Below are 17,037 nucleotides of genomic sequence, written 5' to 3'. Positions count from 1 at the left end.
CAACAAAACGGAGGTTAAGCCCGTAAAGGGCTTCTAGCGAGACAGCAAGAGTTAAGAGAAGATCTTCATATTCAAAGTCAATGTGGAGATTTGTTATTTTGACTTTAAATTCAACATCCACCAAACTTCACTATGCAACCAACCCAAAAATACTATTCCACCAACCAAAATATTTTTCTACCAACCCTTTTGAAGGCTATAAATAGAGGAGAGTCGTAAAGGGTTAGAGTATCGAACAGAAATTCAGAACAGAGAGAAGAAAGAGAGATTTGAAGAGAAAAGAAAAAAAAAGAGTTTCTTTGAGTATTCTCTTCTTTGTGTGAGTTTGATGAGATATTAGAGTGATCTTTCTTTGTAATATTCTCTTTTGTGATTAATGAAGTTTTCTGCTGTTCTCTCCCATGGACGTGTGAATGGGACGACATGGTGGGGGCCAACCCACGTGAAGGCTAAGGCTTGAAAACCATGTGAAAAGAAAACATGTGAGGGCCACATCCCACATCCGGACTCAAGACTCATTCGCAGGTACAGTAAAGGCCCACAACCCGATTCTCTCATTGGCAGCTATATATAACTGTTTAATAGCAGACCTAGGGCAGCGTGCAAGGGGCTGGGATTGTTTTTGGCGGCTACGAAGAGCAACACAGGGACTTGGCAGCGGCTAATTTTGAAAGCAAAGTCTTTTTTTTGTTGTTCTTTGATTTGTGTACCCCTTTGAGAGAGATTTTGTAAGAGGGATTTGAGAGTTTGTTTGAGAGGGTTTAGAGTTTGTGAGATTGTAAACCCTAGTTGTATCTCTCCCTCTAATAGTAGATCCCCCCTCCTTGTCCCGTGGACGTAGGCTAATTGCCGAACCACGTAAAAGTTGTGTTCTTGTCGTGATTTGTAATAGCTTGTAGGATCCCTCGACAGGTCAGTCCTAGAACTGATGAGAGGAAGAGCCGATATCTCACTTTGATGAGATATCCGCTTTAGATTCTTGTTTTCTTTGAGAGACGGGAATTCTTATCGATCTAATCTCTCTTGTTGTGCTGCCGAAGTGCTGCCGAAATTTCCGCTGCGCACAACAAGTGGTATCAGAGCTCCGGGTTGGACTTGGGAGCTTGTTCGAAGGATTCGCTGAAGAATTCCTATTTGAAGAATTAGATCGATAACATGGGAGAAACAAGCACATCGGGATCGTCTCTTTCGAAGGCGATACAGAGTCTGAGCATCAATAATACAAAAATTGATGTTCCGAAGTTCGACGACAAGATCAATTTCGGTTTGTGCGAAGAGCATTGAGAATAGGCTTCATTTGAAGAAAAGGTTCTACCAATTCAAGATGAAGAGAGGAGTTTCCATTCGAGAGCATGTTAACAACTTCACAAAGCTGATTTCGGATATGGCCAATGTTGATATCATGGTGGAGGATGAAGACAAGGCGATGTTACTATTGTGTTCGTTGCCGGATGATGAGTTTAGTACTTTTGTTCTCACTATGATAAATGGGCGAACTACAGTTAGCTACAAGGAGGTGACCTCGGCATTGGTGAATTATGAGCTGAGGAAGAATGATTGTGAGCCCTACGAGAAGGCATCGGGTGATGCATTAGCAGTTCGTGGCCGTAGTCCAAACCGTCAAAGGTTCAACCGCTCAAAATCAAAGAATAGGGGTGGCCATAAAAGTGTTGGTAGAAATCAATGTGCCTTTTGCAAAGAAGAGGGACATTGGAAGAATGAGTGCCCAAAGTTGAAGGATAGAGCCGGGAAGCAAAGGGGGAAAGCTGTACAAGCTTCAGAGGTGAATGTTGCCAAGGTTGTTGGCGACATTTCAGATTCGGATTCTTCCGGTTATTCTTGTCCTGCACTGCCGTCAGTTTGTTATGCCGACTCTACGGAGTGGATGCTTGATTCGGGAGCTACATTTCACATTTGCCCTAAGAGGGATTGGTTTACCAACTTTGAGGAGTTGAAGAGAGGAGACGTGGTGCTCATGGGGAACGATCACGTTTGTCCTATTAGTGGGATTGGCTCAGTCAGAATCAGAATGTATGACGGGGTGACTAGGGAATTGAAAGAAGTGAGGTTCGTGCCGCAGTTGACGAAGAACATCATTTATCTTGGGACTTTGGAGGCATCCGGCTATAGAGTGATCTTAGAAGATGCTAGTTTGAAGGTCATGAAGGGGTTCATGGTGGTGATGCGAGGTGTCAGGGAAAACAACCTTTACTACTTGAAGGGCAAGACAGTAACAGGGGGTCTGGCAGCTTCGATTACCACAGAGGAAGATACTACCAGATTATGGCACATGAGATTGGGACACACTGGTGATAAGTCCCTGCAGGTATTGGCGAAGCAGGGGCTATTGAAGGGTGCAAAGACCTGGAAGATGGAGCTGTGTGAACATTACATACTTGGGAAGAAGACAAGAGTGAAATTCGGCACCGCTATTCATAATACCCAAGGTATTTTGGAATACATTCACACAGACGTTTGGGGCCCTTCCAAGCACACATCACTTGGTGGGGCCAACTATTTTGTTACTTTCATTGATGATTATTCTAGGAGGAATTGGGTATACCCGATGAAGCATAAACATCAGGTCCTGGATATTTTTGTGGAGTGGAAGAAGAAAGTGGAGCTGCAGACAGGTAGAAAGATAAAAACTCTTCGTTCAGATAACGGTGGAGAGTACAAGAGTGATCCGTTTCTGCAGTTTTGCCGGGATCACGGCATTAGACGACACTTCACAGTACGTGAGACACCGCAACAGAACGGGGTGGCTGAAAGGTTAAACCGTACCTTGTTGGAGAAGGTGCGATGTATGATGACACAGAGTGGATTGTCAAGATCCTTTTGGGCCGAAGCGTTAGTTTATGCGAGCCATCTCGTGAATAGGTTGTCGTGCACTGCGATACAGGGGAAGACTCCGTTGGAGCGTTGGTCTGGTTCGGTAGCTAGTGACTATGAGTCGCTTCGGATATTTGGGTGTCCAGCTTATTACCATGTCAGTGATGGTAAATTGAATCCGAGGGTGAGGAAAGCAGTCTTTGTGGGATTTAGAGATGGAGTTAAAGGCTTCAAGTTATGGGATCCACAGGACAAGAAGATAGTTATTAGCAGGGATGTCATATTTGACGAGGCGTACATGATGAAGCTTCAAGTTCCTCAGCAGGTGGAGGAAGACCAGACAGTTGGGATATCGCAGCAGGTGGAGGATGATGTGACTTCACCAACTTCAGATAGCATTGTATCCATTAAGGCTCCTATAGAGGTGACACTGGGAGGAGATGAGATGACAGCCGGGCATTTAGAGGATACATTAGATGTTGGGACTCAGGAACAGGGTCATGTTCAGGAGTCCATTGCAGCTAATAGACCAAGAAGAAACATTCGTCGACCAGCTAGATATAACGATGTCATGGTTGCATATGCTTTATCAGCAGAAGTCGTTGATGATTTGGTTCCTTTTACATTCAAGGAAGCAGAGTCAAGGAAGCAGAGTCAAGCTCTGATTCGATTAGGTGGAGGGAAGCCATGGAGGAGGAGATGCAGTCTCTTCATAAGAACGACACTTGGGAACTTGCAAAGCTACCAAAGGGTAAGAAGGCTATTGGATGCAAGTGGGTGTATGCAAAGAAAGAGGGATCTTCTATTGGAGAGATTAGATTCAACGCCAGATTGGTTGCCAAGGGATATGCACAGCTAGAGGGCGTTGATTACAACGAGGTATTTTCACCTGTTGTGAAGCATTCGTCGATTCGTATTTTATTAGCATTGGTGGCATAGCTGGATTTGGATTTGGTCCAGATGGATGTGAAAACAGCCTTTCTACATGGAGATTTAGAAGAGGAGATCTACATGACACAACCTATGGGGTTCAAAGCTGCAGGAAAGGAAGAATTGGTATGCAAGCTGAAGAAGTCTCTTTACGGATTGAAGCAATCGCCGCGACAATGGTACAAGAGATTCGACGGCTTTATGATTGGCCGAGGGTACACGAGGAGCCCATATGACCCGTGTGTTTACATGCACAAGCTACAGAATGGTGAGTATATATATTTGCTATTATATGTTGATGATATGCTCATAGCTTCCAGGAATACTTCAGCTATTAGAAAGTTGAAAAGGAACTGTCATTCGAATTTGAGATGAAGGATCTTGGAGAAGCAAAGAAGATATTGGGTATGGAGATCGAGAGAGACAGGGTGAAGGGGAGGTTGAAGTTGACACAGAGGAGTTACTTGCAGAAGATGCTGAAGAAATTCAGTTATGATGGCAATGCCAAGGCGGTGAGTACTCCATTAGCTCCCCACTTTAAGCTATCAGCTAAGATGTCACCTGTTTCAGTTGAGGATCGGGAATACATGTCCAAAGTTCCATATGCCAATGTTGTGGGTAGCTTGATGTATGCGATGGTGTGTACAAGGTCAGATTTGTCACAGGCCGTAAGCATGGTATCTAGGTACATGCACGACCCCGGGAAGGGTCATTGGGAGGCCGTGAAGTGGATTCTACGGTATATCAAAGGTACCGTGGATGTTGGTTTGGTATTTCAGAAAAATGAGAAGATAGGACAGGATTGTATTGGTTACGTGGATTCTGATTATGCGGGGGATCTGGACAAGCGCCAGTCTACTAGCGGATATGTGTTTACACTAGCAGGAGCACCAGTGTGTTAGAGATGCACACTTCAGTCTACAGTGGCTCTCTCCACTACGGAGGTAGAGTATATGGCGTTGACTGAAGCTGTGAAGGAGGCTTTGTGGTTGCAGGGATTATTAGAGAACTTGGGGATCGCACAGGAAACCCTTCGGGTATATTGTGATAGCATGTCAGCTATCTATTTGGCGAAGAACCAGGTTTATCATGCGCGCACGAAGCACATCGATGTCAGATTCTATTTTGTTCGTGACGTTTTGGATGAAGGAGACGTCATGTTGGAGAAGGTCCACACGAAGGACAACCCTGCAGATATGTTGACCAAAGTTGTTTCAGGTGTCAAGTTTGGTCATTGTTTGGAGCTTTTGAACATTCTTCGGTGTTGAGGTCTTTGGAGGCTATTGAGTGAACTACGTGAAGGCTTGATTCCTTGGGCAAGAGGATATGTAGGCAGTCTTTATGATGCAGCCGATTTGTGAGTTGATACCGACATTTGGAGAGTGTTTGCATTCTCATTTGGGTTCTCGACTTATTATGGATTGAGTCCGTTGTCGTGAATTGTTTCACTTCGTACTGGACGCAACAAGTAAGATATTTGTTTTGGTTGGTGTCGGCTCAGTTTTGGGAAAACTTCGCCGAGATGGAGAATTGTGAATGGGACGACATGGTGGGGGCCAACCCACGTGAAGGCTAAGGCTTGAAAACCGTGTGAAAAGAAAACATGTGAGGGCCACATCCCACATCCGGACTCAAGACTCATTCGCAGGTACAGTAAAGGCCCACAACCCGATTCTCTCATTGGCAGCTATATATAGCTGTTTAATAGCAGACCTAGGGCAGCGTGCAAGGGGCTGGGATTGTTTTTGGCGGCTACGAAGAGCAACACAGGGACTTGGCAGCGGCTAATTTTGAAAGCAAAGTCTTTTTTTTGTTGTTCTTTGATTTGTGTACCCCTTTGAGAGAGATTTTGTAAGAGGGATTTGAGAGTTTGTTTGAGAGGGTTTAGAGTTTGTGAGATTGTAAACCCTAGTTGTATCTCTCCCTCTAATAGTAGATCCCCCCCTCCTTGTCCCGTAGACATTGGCTAATTGCCGAACCACGTAAAAGTTGTGTTCTTGTCGTGATTTGTAATAGCTTGTAGGATCCCTCGACAGGTCAGTCCTAGAACTGATGAGAGGAAGAGCCGATATCTCACTTTGATGAGATATCCGCTTTAGATTCTTGTTTCCTTTGAGAGACGAGAATTCTTATCGATCTAATCTCTCTTGTTGTGCTGCCGAAGTGCTGCCGAAATTTCCGCTGCGCACAACAGGACGTATGTCATACTGACCGAACCACGTTAAATCCTTGTGTGTTGTTCTCTTTATCTTCACTGTGTTTATTCAGTATTGTTATTTTTCACTCTTATATAGACATATTTTGTCTCTGTGAAGCTCCCGCTATAACATACATAATAAATTGTTATATCAAAGTTTTCATCAATGAGTTATCGGAAGCATCATAGAGAATACAATTCCACGAAGATGACACCCCGGGAGCATGAGTGAGTGAACTTCAAGATCAATGAATGAACACATTTTAGATAAAACTATTGAAGAAGTTTTTCTTGTCAATGAAAAAAATTTCTTCATTTAACAAATTTGAAAAACTTCTTTCACAGATTGACTTTAGTTTTTTTTGTAACTTCTTCATGGATCGCTTGGAACTTAGCGTCTCTGCATATTCCCGTGAAGCATTTGCGAGTACACCCAAAAAATTGAATGGTGGCATAAATATATTTAGTGAATCGGCACAGTTGTTTCAATAGTCATATCAATCAACAATAGTCAAATGGCATGGATGCTTTACAGGTTACCAAAAAATTTCCAGAAAGATAAATTAATTTTCTCTTCTCTCCATTCTCTCCTTCTTGGTCCTAAAATGATCACGTCGTTTTAATTCTCTACAAGTGCAAAATAGAGGGTTGATAGAAAGTGTGTTATCGATACTTAGTAATTTGTGGAACATTGCATTTGAGTGGAAAAGATATTGATTTAAAATAGCATCAAACGTGCTTCAACTGAAAACTTCTGTAGCTTCCTTCAAATGATATAATGTTTTACTCAAAACAAATTGGATGAAAGCAACTATATGAGTCACAAAGACTAACCATAAATTTTCCATCAAAGATCCAAAACGGACTCCATTCATTATTACCTTAGTCCATGAGAAGTGATTTCTCTTGATTTTTCTCCGTTCCTTAACATGGACAAATCTGTGCTCAATCTTGAAAGGCCCTGTGGTCAAAGACAAAATGACAACTCTGAATGCAACAAAACAAACAGTGTTTTACTACATTACAGGGACAACATATAGCAGGCCTAACAAGTGTTCTAAGCATGAAGCAAAAGGTGATAGAATTGGTATTAGAGCACTGGTGATAGAATTGTATTACAGGGACTATATATCTAACAATATTAACTCTAGAAGTATTGTATTGGAGCACTGGTGATAGAATTCGCCTAGAAGTATTGTATTCCCTAGCACCCAAAGCTTAGAAAGTACCTAGGTTACCCACCTAGGTTTTGGGAATGCCTAGGGGAGCATGAGCCACTTACATAGACCGCACTCTTTAGACATTGACCGTTCCTTCACTGCAGCCTCCACGTCCTCCAAACTCCTATATTCTCCAACTATGAACACTTCCTCTACTTCCTTCGACCTTCAGCAAAATCTGCTCTGCCACCACTTAAATAAAGAAAAAAAAAATCTGCGTAGGGGCTAGTCCGTCACGTACGCTTTCTACAACATTGGCGTTTTGGCACTTATTATTACATTATTGTAATTAAAAAATAAAAATAGAAAAACCTCCTAGGCTCCCACTTAGGCTCCTAGGCTCCCACTTAGTCGCCTAGACTCTAGGCGTTAGGTCCAACGTACAGCTGCCTAGCACTAATAACCTTGGCTTAAGATTTTTATTCAACTTTCATTTTGAGTACCAATTTCCTTACCTTTCTGTCACTTGCTCTATGAGTTGGAAAACCTTCAGGCTGAGGAGAGCATTCAGAAAACTAAATTAATTTTTGGAACTTTCCGTTGCTTCATGTTTATTACTAGAATTAGCTTATGTTTACTTTTCCCATAATATTTTCCTTCCTAAATCTTGTTCTTTTGTTCAACAGTGTTTATTGAATAAAGATAAAGAAATGGCATAGAAATCCAATTTAAGTAGGGAACTGTATTTTAGATATTCTAATGAACTCTTAATAAAAATATAATTTTCTAAATTAAGTTCCATTAGAAGGACACATTAACATGCATTCATATTTCAAGCTTTGTGATCAAACAGTAGTGAAATAGATATCGATTGATATTTGATCAACTCTATAAAAAGGACAGGAGAACATGTGTTCATAATCATGTTACTAGAAATTTATGAGTGAAAATCTGTGTGATTGAAGTTTCAAAACATAAATCGGTAACTACTAACTAGCACCAGAAATATGGATAATCAGAAGGAATAAGTAGAAGTTAAATGACCATTTTACAGGTACAAAATCATCAGTACTAAGAATTAAATGAGTACAATCTTACTATCAACTAACAACTAGATCAGATACTGATAACAGCTGTAGTTGCATTCATTTAGTTTTGCCAAGATGTAGAAACGAGATGAGTATTTTCATGCTAAAAGATTCTGAATACAAAATAAAGGAACAACATTACCAAACTTCGAATTTTACCAACTAATTGAAAAAGCCCACTTAAACCAGCGCAAGCAGGCCCTCCATTTATCCATATTGTCAGAGGATCTTCTGTAGGGCTCCTTTCAGAAGTTGCAAAGTAGTAATATAGATGGCGCTTATGTTCTTGATCACCAACGGTAATATATCTGTTCAAAGTAAATAATAATTAATACACAAACAAGGGCCGATGTATAAGTATAGTTTGCATTGCTTCACAAGAAAAATTTCTTAGTACCATCGGAATTCTGAAATGTAATTGCTACCATTAGAAGTACCACATACCTTGTGTAGTTGTAAAATATTTTAATATGTTCTTCAACTCTATTCTACCCCGTATTGATATATGCATCTCTACAGGGTTTGAGTTCAGAATCGGGATTGAGATAGATATAATGTGTATGATGGGCCAGGGATAGGCATAAGCTTCTGACAAACTATTGATTTAATTTACCCTCATTTAGTCATTTATGAAGCCCTACAATTATCTCACATATTAAATATCGGCATGTCAGTGACTTATCAAGAAAAGAAAGAGGACGGTTACAGACACAAACCAGTACCAGCAAGATTTGTCAAGAAATAAAGAAATTTATCATCTAATAAAATGTTGCAACTCTGGCTGTAATTGGCAAACTAATCAATTTCGAATGTGGGGACTTAAAAGCTTATTAGGAGGTCTGGTAAGTTTTACAATTATGCTATTGATCTCATGAGCAATATCAGACAATTTTTGCATATTAAATACTGGATGTCGGTGGTACATCAATAATAGAAACAGAACATTTTTTGCACGCTAGTCTAGTGATATCACTTACCCAGCATAGTGTTTTGAAGGAAGGAGCCCATCAAAATCGGGAAATTGTTTCACCTCTGCGTTCACTGGAGCTCCACCCGCTTCCCAAGCTAGAAGAGCCGTCATCAGCAGAAAGAGCACAAATGTGGCAACCATTGTTACCGCCTTTTTCTCTTTCTTTTTTTCCCCTCCTGCTTGATACTATTGAATTGGAGAAACAAGGGCAATGGAGATTATATTTGCTTACATATGTAAGAGATTCCAAAATTACTGAGCAAATATAATAAAAGTCCACGACAGGAAGAGAAAGTGTCAATGTGGGGATTCACTCAAGTTGGCAAAAATAAACAGCTTCCTTATTTGGAACGAAAAACGCCTTAGGGACAAAAAACATGGGATCCTACATGGGACATGTGAGGTATCGGCTCCCTGTCTCATGATGCACTGTTCATGAACAGTGCATCATGGGACAGGAAGCTGACACCTAAGGAAGTCAATTTTTGCCCATACTCATTTACCCACCTGGCCCGCCCATCACTTGGCCTGTCCAAAGCCCACCCATTTAATTAAATGTGTCTAATCGAGTGAGTTCATTTCAAATGATACTAAATAGGCACTAAATAGGCGGTGTTTATTCACCTGTTTGCCCGCCCACCCATATTTCCAAAACAAAAACCCTAAAATCGCTAAATCTCTTCTTTTCTCTCTCTAGGGCAGCTGAGCTCTTCCTCCGCCTCAATCCCAACCCCAATCCCTACTCCTCCGCTGCCTCCTCCGCCGCCTCAACCGCCTCTCGAACCCAGAGCCTCCAACGCCGCCTCAACCGCCTCTCGATCCTCTCGAACCCAGAGCCTCTGACACCGCCTCAACCGCCGACGGTAGATGTTGATCTCCTTTTTCTGTGAATATTTTTGACGAGAATTTGACTGTTCCTTTGATGTGAAAATTTTAATTTTTGATGTACTTTTTGAGCTCTTTTACTTGCATACTGATCCAAGGTTGATGTTGCTCTCCTTTTCTGTGAAAATTATACAAGTTTATTGGCAATAATTAGTACAAGATCAATAATCTCTTTTTCGCTAATCACAGCCTACTGACTCCTCTTAACATCTATATTGAAAATAAATGAATTTGCCAATTAATTGCATTCAATTCCTTAGTCCTAAGTATATGATCTATTGTCTAAATCAAAAACCGCTTCTTGAATTCTATATACAATAAATTTTGTATAACAATGGATAGTAACAAAAACTTATGCTTGTTGAACATTTTAAGTATTATGCAACACTCTATATTCTAGGTTTTTTAGATTACAATTATTCCATATTTTGATTTAGTTTCTACAGTTTTAAAATTTTCAATTTATATAGGCTTTATCTTCTAATTTTGAAAGTCCTGTAGTAGGTAAATATATGAGATTTCTTGTCTTAATTTCTAAGATTTGTTCGAAGATCCCTTTTGGTGTTCAAACCTGGTTTTCCTATGTTTGGGATCACTTTACAAATTCTTCATCCTCATATGTTTTATTTTTTGAGGAGAGAGCTCTTTACTGATACATATATGTTTTGTGCCACTTTTATTTTGGGTGGTTAAAATTTAAAAGTTTCTTTATTATGTGTTTACTACCCAAAATTGATATTCTATTATAATTTTTTTTCAGCTATCATGTCTTTAAATGATTAATTTAGCATCCATGATAATGGTAGTGGTGATGAGAGTACTTCTAAACGTAAAGAAGACAAACATCAAAAGTTTGGGATCACTTTATAAAGTTACCTATCGATAATGATGAGAACTATAGTTCAATGTAATGTGTGTAATCATATTTATGTTGGTAGTCACGGCACTAAGACAATGTTGAGACATACGGATTCTTGCCTGAAAAGGAACGTAGATGAGGCTGATTCTTCAAGAAAAAATATGCCACTAAATCAAGAAAAATATAGAGAAATGCTTGCTAGAGTAATTGCATTGTATGGTTATCCATTCACTTTTGTCGAACATTGAGGATACCGTGAGTTGCGTAATTTTTTAAATTCTAAAGTCAAGCATATTTCTCGAAACACTGCTAAAACAGATTTGGTCAAGTTGTACAAGAAAGAGAAAGAAAATCTTAAACAATTTTAAAACTAGTTCCTAGTAGAATTTGTCTAACCACGGATTTATGGACCTCTTCCACCTCCGACAACTATATGTCTCTCACCGTACATTATGTTGATGACTGTTGGATGTTGCAGAATAAGATATTAGCTCTATTTCATGTTCCACCCCCATATAGTGGAGCAATTTTAGTAGAGAAGCTATTTCATTTGTTGAAGGATTGGGGTATTGAAAAAAGAATTTTTACTGTTACTTTGGACAATGCAGCATATAATGATGTTTTCATGAGAATTTTAAAAGACCATCCAGTTTTAGAAGATCATTTTGTTAGTAATGGTGAATTTTAAAAGAATTTTTACTGTTACTTTGGACAATGCATGTACCGTGTTGTGCTCATATTCTAAATATTATTGTGCAAGATGGGCTAAAGGTTATCGATAAACCATTGTCTAAGATAAGAGAATGCATCAAGTATGTGAAGAGTCCTCCCGGAAGGAAAAAGAAGTTTGCAGAGTGCATTGCACAAACTTGTTCAGGTAAAGCGAAAAATTTTAGCCAGAATTCTACGTTTAAAATGTTGGAGAGTGTTTTGAACTTTGGTCGGGCATTTGAGCACTTGGAGTTGATTGAACCAAATTTCACTTTTTTGCCATCAAGTGAAGAATGGGTAAATGTTGAAAAAATTACAAAGTTTTTAAAACCTTTTTATGAAGTGTCCACTCTTTTTTCTGTAAGTAAATATCCAACTGCCAACTTATATTTTGGTGGAGTGTTTAAGATTCAAAAAAGCATAATGGAGGAGATGAAAAGTGATGATCAAGATATATAAACATCCATGGCAAATGATATCAAAATAAAATTTGATAAATATTGGGAATGTTACAGTGTTATTTTGTTATTTGCAGTCATTTTAGACCCCCGATACAAGGTGAAGTATGTAGAGTTTTATTCTGAGAAATTAGGAGTTAGTTCTGATTATGTGTTAAGGGAGCGTTGAAAACCGATATTGTCCGGTGTAAACGTTTTCGGGTGAGCGTTGAAAACCTGGTGTGATAGTGGATTTCTGCTCGGGAGTGGATAGTGGAGACGTAGAATAGAAGGTCTAAACTCCGTGATCATTTCTTGTGTGTTTGTGTTTATCTTGTGCACTTATATTTTGTTTATCTCTATCGTCATTTTCTCATTGTCTACTTTATCCACTATATTGTTTGTATTTGTTTATAGTTTACTTTTGTTTGTATATCATTGCATATATATCTTGTTACATATCTAATTTGCTAGGATATTTGTTAATTAGTTTTTATTAGCATTAAATTAGATTAGATTAGTATAAACCCTATTCACACCCCCCCATAGGGTTCTTTTCTAGTGGCATTAGGGTACTAAGGGCATCTCCAATAGCTTCTCTAAATTTTTTTCTAAAATGGGGAAGCAAAAGTCATATTCTTTAAATTATTTTTACACCAACTCCAACAACTTCCTCATTTTGAAGAATCCATTTTTTCCTCCAAAAATTTAGAGAATGCTGCAGATTTGGGGAAGCTTCCTCATTTTTTCTCCTCCATCCCTATTTTGGGGAATGAGATGGAGAATCTGTTGGACCAAAATCCTAACTAAATTCTCCAAAAGTGGGAAATAGGAAAGCTGTTGGAGATGCTCTAACAATTGGTATCAGAGCTTGGTGCTCTTTGATTAGAGGTTTAACCGCCTAGTCAAAGATCCTCACTTTGATTTTGCTAATCTAGTTTTGAGATTTATTATATCTTGCTTGCACTTTTTTAATCATGGATATGCACGGTGCATCTAGTTTAGGCTATGATATTAAAGTTACTCTATCTTTTAATGTTTTCCCCTGTGCACAATGGTGTTTTAGATTTAAAATATTTGTTAGATCTAAAGATATTGAATTGTGGAAAGCCATTGATCATGCTTACGTTGTGCACTCCTTAGAGAAATCCAAGTGGACAATCATGATAGAAAGATGTTTACTATGAAAGTTAGTGTTAGAATTTATGCTTAATGCTTTTGAATAATCTATTTCTAACAAACTTGTTCATTTTGATAGTGCTTACAAACTATAGAAATTTATAGAAGTGCATCAAGGAAACTTGGAGGAGATCTAACGTGTGTTGGCAGATTCTACTTCAAGTGAGGTTGGAGCATCATCATCATGCACACGACCACTAGACGATAGCCCTAGTGTGGTAAGCGATTCGAAATCCGATAGTAATATAACCATTAATGAACTCGCTTGTGCATATGATAGGTTAATGCATGCCTACACCAAGTTGCATAATAATTTCATTAATTTAAAACGCAAGCATGTTGCATTAAAATTCGATCATGAGGAGCTAGTGTCAAATTTTAATATCATTGCAAAAGAAAATACTAAGCTTAAAGAAAACAATGACTTGTTAAATTTGGAAAATAAAATATTGACCTTGTCCATTTCTAGCTTATCTTATGCTAAGAATAATGCCATATTAGAAGTAGAGAATATTAGAAATGAGTTTAATTCTTTTAGAAATGATCATATATGTTCTACTTCTAATATTAATGCATATGTGCCTAATGATAAGTTGAATGATATTAAAAATTGTACTACCTCTTTAGATTCAACTCTTAATTCATGCATTGTTAATTATAAGAAACTTGTGGATATGTGTGCCAAGTCTAATACAAAATCATCCATTCATTATGCACACATATATAGCAAAGTTTATAAGTGCTCCATTTGTGATCGTAAAGGTCATTTATCTAAATTTTTCTATGATGCACACAAACATAAGAATTCTAAAGCTTATTATGCATCTCATCAAGTTTCTTCATCACATACACATGTACATGCACACACTCATAAAGTTCATCATATCTTCATCACATACACATGTACATGCACACACTCATAAAGTTCATCATAAGCATGCTCATGTGTTTAAATGTGATCTTTTCATCATAAGCATGCTCATGTGTTTAAATGTGATCTTTGTGGACGTTTTGGCCATTTGGCAAAATTTTGTTATGATTTAAAAAAGACTTCACCTTTGCCAAATAATTTTATTAAGCCACAAAAGTTTAAATATGATGTTTGTGGTCGTTTTGGTCATTTGACTGAATTTTGTTTTGATTTAAAGAAAGTTTCACATTTGCAAAATAATTTTAAAAGATCATCCATGTTTGCAAATGTTTCTAATATTTCCCGTGCACACTCATATGGTCCATAAAAACAAATGGGTCACTTTCATTACACATATTGCAATTGAAAGGGTCATTTACAAGATTATTATTATGACCGGTTAAGTGCTCTAAATGCGCCCAAGTGGGTTCATAACCCTAGGACTTTGAGCTTAAATGCTAGGGGTCATGTCTCTAAATTTTTCGGCACCAATAGTGTTTGGATGCCAAAACCATTTTGTTTTTTTAAACCAAGATTTTTAATGTTTTTATTTTTCATTTCTTGGTTTTGAAAATTTGCTTTTATGACTTAAATTTTGATTTATGATTTTATTTGAGTGATTTGTTTTCATTTGAAAACTTTTTTCATGATTCTCATGTTTCCTATTTATTTGTTTTCATAAATCTATTTTCATATGGTTTTTTTTAGATACACTCTTCCATAATGATACATCCATATGTGTTCACATTGTATTTTGTATGTGAGATTTGATTAAGCATGTTTTCATCTTGCTTGCTCACATGTTTGCCTTGGTTATCATTGCATATTTTCATTAAGGCTTTTTGATAGGGGAGCTATTCCCTATTATTTGCTTCTATACTCACCATGATTATTTGTAGGGGGAGCCTTCGCTCTCTTTCATTCTTATTGTTTTCTCCTTTTTGATGTTGTCAAAGGGGGAAAATATTGTGAGTATATCTTGCCTTGATTTTATGCATGATGTTTATAATTTATATATTCATTTCGTATCATGCATATCTCTTTCTGTGAATTGTTTGTCATCATAAAAAATAGGGAGATTGTTGGCCTCATGTTTATGAGCTTACTCCCTAATCTAGTTTTAATGATTACAAACAATTTTTAATATTATTTGTCTAGTGTTTGTGTTTTCTTATTAAGTATTCTAGACAAACAATAAATTGGATGTTGGATGGAATCGAGCTTTCACAATCATATCCATTAGAGCATGGAAGGAAATAGTGGAGCGAAGCAATATATTTTAAGTCAAGATCTGATATCAAGCTTCATCTGTAAAGTTTATCAAGTCAAGCGTGATGGAACAAAAACATGTACCAAATGTTACGAGTGTGTAGGCGTCGAAAATTGTCTGTAGGTCTCCACGAACAGCTCGAAGCTAAGAGAAGACGATGAATATCACTATCCAAGTCACGGAAGCTTGATTGACGTCGACAAATGCTTGAAATGAATCGGCGAACTATGTGAAGTTTCAGAATAACGAGGATACGAACTGATCGGGAACCTCGTGTCGCTTACAAAAGGCGAAACGCCCTTCGTGTCTCATTTATTCCACAGATGATCCAATCACGAGAGCATGTAGATCTTCTCGTTGGCTTTCCAACATATCTTGAATCATGTAAATCCGACTTCGAAAGAGGAAAATACGGCGAATATAAAAAACAGCGCATAACACGGACTGTCTCAGCATAAGCTAAGACACCCCGAGGTGTCTCGGACCAATCGAGACACCCCAAGGTGTCTTGTCCAAGCCCGAGACACCCAAGGGTGTCTCGGCCTCGCTGAGACGCTCGAGGGTGTCTCGGCCTCGCTGAGACGCCCGAGGGTGTCTCAGGCCCTAAAAAGTGATTCTTTTGGCTGTTATGCGGTTTTAATCACCTGGATTCCCCGGAGCCTATAAATACAGCCCCAGGACCTTTATTTTTTGGATCTGGAATTTTGGAGAATAGGCGAAGCCCTGCCGGACTGAAGATTGATCAAGTTCTTCAGCACAGGAGAGAAAGTTTCTTCAGATCTACATCGCCCGTGTCCGTTCCTTAGGATTATCCCGTTGCGGTAATCTTAAAAAGAGCAATTATCTCACCGTTGTCAAGATAAGCGCTTCTACTTCTAGATTCCTTCGCGGATCGACGAAGTCTTAGATCTGATCTAATTGTCAGGTGGTCCACGGATATTGACGTCCCCGTCACCGGCCAAAAACCCTCGCAAGCAAGAGACGACAAACGGATCTTGTGTTATTTTTGAGAGAGTTGTAATTCCTTTATTTCTTTCTTTTATTGATTATTTGAATTCTTTGTAAATGGTTAAAGTTATAATGAGTTCAGTGATAAAGGCAACTTTTAGCAAAAACAAGCTGGCAACCATAGTGGGAGCCAACAGCCTCGCTGCCGAGGTAGTCGTGACGCAACCGACAATCAAGATCTGGGTGAATGAAGAGATCGAATATGAATTCAATCAACAAAAGTTAAAGAGTACCTCTCTTCCTCTTCCCTCAGATCCGCCCCTCCAAGCAGGCGCAGGAAGGTCTTCTCTTCCAGAAGCACTCACAAGACTTTAGGCTTGAAGATCAATGATCCCCTCACCACCGCTGGACTCACGCCCCGCGACGCCCCTACGACATCCAAAGAGGTCGAAGCTATAGATTCGGACTTCTCCTCCGCCATGAAGATAACTGATGAAGGTGCTCCAATTTTGTCGAAGAGGGCGTGCCAAAGACGGCGTCAACGCCTTGTGCGATAATTGGCCAAGGCTTCGGAGCAATGGACGGGATCCGCTATGATGAGGATTTGAAATCTAGGCACCGTCGAGAACAACTACGGCAAGTAACCAACCCCTCCTCCAAG

General features: G+C 39.0%; 1 protein-coding gene across 1 annotated transcript in view; it reads right to left on the bottom strand.

Annotated features, from left to right (window-relative positions):
- The window catches only part of LOC109823330 (serine carboxypeptidase 1-like), a 30,275-nt gene extending 20,957 nt beyond the window's left edge, over nt 1-9,318 (bottom strand). The window contains exons 1-3 of the mRNA XM_020389612.1: nt 9,185-9,318; nt 8,367-8,515; nt 6,841-6,920 (exon numbers count right to left, since the gene is read on the bottom strand). Of these exons, the coding sequence (XP_020245201.1) occupies nt 6,841-6,920; nt 8,367-8,515; nt 9,185-9,318 (363 nt within the window). The remainder of the gene's footprint in view (nt 1-6,840; nt 6,921-8,366; nt 8,516-9,184) is intronic.

Source organism: Asparagus officinalis, chromosome 9 (genome assembly GCF_001876935.1).
Source record: "Asparagus officinalis chromosome 9, Aspof.V1, whole genome shotgun sequence".
NCBI lineage: Eukaryota > Viridiplantae > Streptophyta > Magnoliopsida > Asparagales > Asparagaceae > Asparagus > Asparagus officinalis.
The sequence above is the reverse complement of the archived record's forward strand: the minus strand, read 5'-3'. Positions and strand labels throughout refer to the sequence as shown.